The following is a 2,200-nucleotide window of genomic DNA, read 5'->3' on the forward strand; positions in this document are numbered from 1 at the left end:
CCCCCCGCCCGCCTCTCCCCGCCCCCCCCGCCCGCCTCTCCCCGCCCGCCCCCCCCGCCCCCCCGCCCGCCTCTCCCCGCCCCCCCCGCCCGCCTCTCCCCGCCCCCCCCCGCCCGCCTCTCCCCGCCCCCCCCACCCGCCCCCCCCACCCGCCTCTCCCCGCCCCCCACCCGCCCCCCACCCGCCTCTCCCCGCCCCCCACCCGCGCTCCCTGCGCTGTCCCCGGCGGCCCGGCCTGGCCTCTGGAGCTCCGGGAGCGCCTGTCCTCCCAGGGCCGATGCCAGCGCCCTCCCTCCGAGTTCCCGGCGTTGACAGAATGTCCAGGCGCGCAGGGCCCGTGGGTGGGGCCTGGGGACCCGGTCCTGCCCTCGAGCACCCTCCAGACCAGCCACTTCTTAGATAGAGAGCGGCCGCCTCCCCGCCCTCCTTTCAACCACTCGCTCCGCGCAGTCAGCTCTGCTGACTCTTCCGGAGGATTCTGGAAGATTCCAGAGGGTGTGCGGCGGAGGCCCTGCGAGAGGGCGTTTCCTGGGGAGAACATTCCAGAGCAAGGTAACATCCATAAACGGAGGCTGAAACGACCTGAGACGTCCCGGGAGTAACGAAGACCCCAAGGCGGCCCCAACTTGAGGGGGGCGAGGTAGCCAGGAATGGGGGGGGTGGTGGTGGGAGGGACGGGTAGGCAAACGCGCTGCCCGCTGGGGACGGACGCGCCTTGGGGCAGCCGGGGAGGCCCCGAACGCAGAGATGGGGGAGGCCAGGCGGGTGGGGAGGAGCCTGCGGGGCCGTCAAGGGGGTTCCAGGCAGGGAAGGCCGCGCGGCCTCCGGGCTCTGCGGCACCCAGCTTTCTTTTTCTTTAATTTTTTTTGATGGAATCTTGCTCTGTCGCCCAGGCTGGAGTGCAATGGTGCGATCTTGGCTCACTGCAACCTCCACCTCCCGGGTTCAAGAGATTCTCCTGCCTCAGTCTCCTGAGTAGCTGGAATTACAGGTGTGCGCTACCACGCCTGGCTAATTTTTGTATTTTTAGTAGACAAGGGGTTTCACCATGTTGGCCAGGCTGGCCTCCAACTCCCGACATGAGGTGACCCACCCCCCCGCCCCCAGCCTCCCAAAGTGCTGGGATTCCAGGCGTGAGCCCCCGTGGCCGGCCGGCACCCCGGTTCTGACGTTGCCTGGCTGCAAACCCTGTGAGTGGCCCCTTTGGAGACTGGACTCCGCAGGTCGTCGGGGTGGAGGAGGCGACTCCAGATGCTCCGCTTGGCTGTGGGCACAGGTGGCGGGGGCGTCCGGTTCTCCCGGCCGCGTTCAGCTTCTCTCGCGTTTCCTGTGCCTGCACCGTGTCCCTCCGAGCCCGGCGAGTCCCAGGACAGCACGGCCCACGCACGAGCAGCTGCGGGGAAGGGCGGGGACGCGATGGAGGCGGCCGTGGGTGCGGAGTGCAGGGAAGCGGGGCGCACTCCCTGCGCTGTCGGAGGGGGCCGGGCAGGGGCGACCTCTGGGCCGCGAACCTGCGGCCGCTGCTGTTCCCCAACGCCTCGATTTGGGGCCTGCTCAGCTGCAGACGAGCTGGGACTCCGTTGGCGGCCGTGCCGCGCCCCTGGGAGCTGCCGCGAAGAGCCCACACGCCATCGCCGAACCCCGACTCCAGCTCAGAAGATCCGGCACAGCCGCGGGGGCGGCGGGCACAGTCTCCCCAGGAGGCCAAGGAGCTCGCAGGAAAGGACGCGGCGCACACGGGGTTGGGGCGGGGACCCCTCCGACCTCCACGGGGCCAAGGGTGGGGAAGGTGGGAAGCCGCGCTGATCGGGACGAGCAGGGACTCGCCTGTTTAATTTCAAACACGCCTTGAAAAGACCCCTGGCTTCCGGGAGGTCTCCCGCTGCGCCTGCTTTTGGGGTGCAGACCCGGGGCCCCTTCTCCAAGAACCCGCAGTTCTGCCCCGCGACCCGCTGTCGGGGCCTCTTCCTCGTCTTCCTCTGCGCTCCTCTGCAGGCCTGGGGGGGGTCCCTGGTAGTTGCGGCCACCGGTTATGCAGAACAGTCTCCTGTGCGGTCCGCGGATGATTTCTGGTTCGCTGTCGGCTACAGTTGAGGCGACAGAGGAGTCGGGTCATGGACAAGCTCGCCTCACCACAGCGCATAGTTTCTCAGCTGTCTGTTTCCACCCCGTTTTCAGTCCTGTCCCTTTCCTCTGCCTC

The 2,200-nt window shown here is 68.9% G+C and overlaps 1 protein-coding gene across 1 annotated transcript; it reads left to right on the forward strand.

Annotated features, from left to right (window-relative positions):
• Positions 1–420: 420 nt before the first annotated feature.
• Positions 421–1,974, forward strand: LOC134761807 (uncharacterized). The gene is made up of 2 exons (XM_063726254.1): positions 421–640; positions 894–1,974. Exon 2 carries the CDS (start codon positions 1,049–1,051, stop codon positions 1,850–1,852), a length of 804 nt encoding a protein of 267 aa, XP_063582324.1. The 5' UTR covers positions 421–640; positions 894–1,048; the 3' UTR covers positions 1,853–1,974.
• Positions 1,975–2,200: the final 226 nt, after the last annotated feature.

Source organism: Pongo abelii, chromosome 6 (genome assembly GCF_028885655.2).
Source record: "Pongo abelii isolate AG06213 chromosome 6, NHGRI_mPonAbe1-v2.0_pri, whole genome shotgun sequence".
Taxonomy (NCBI): Eukaryota; Metazoa; Chordata; class Mammalia; order Primates; family Hominidae; genus Pongo; species Pongo abelii.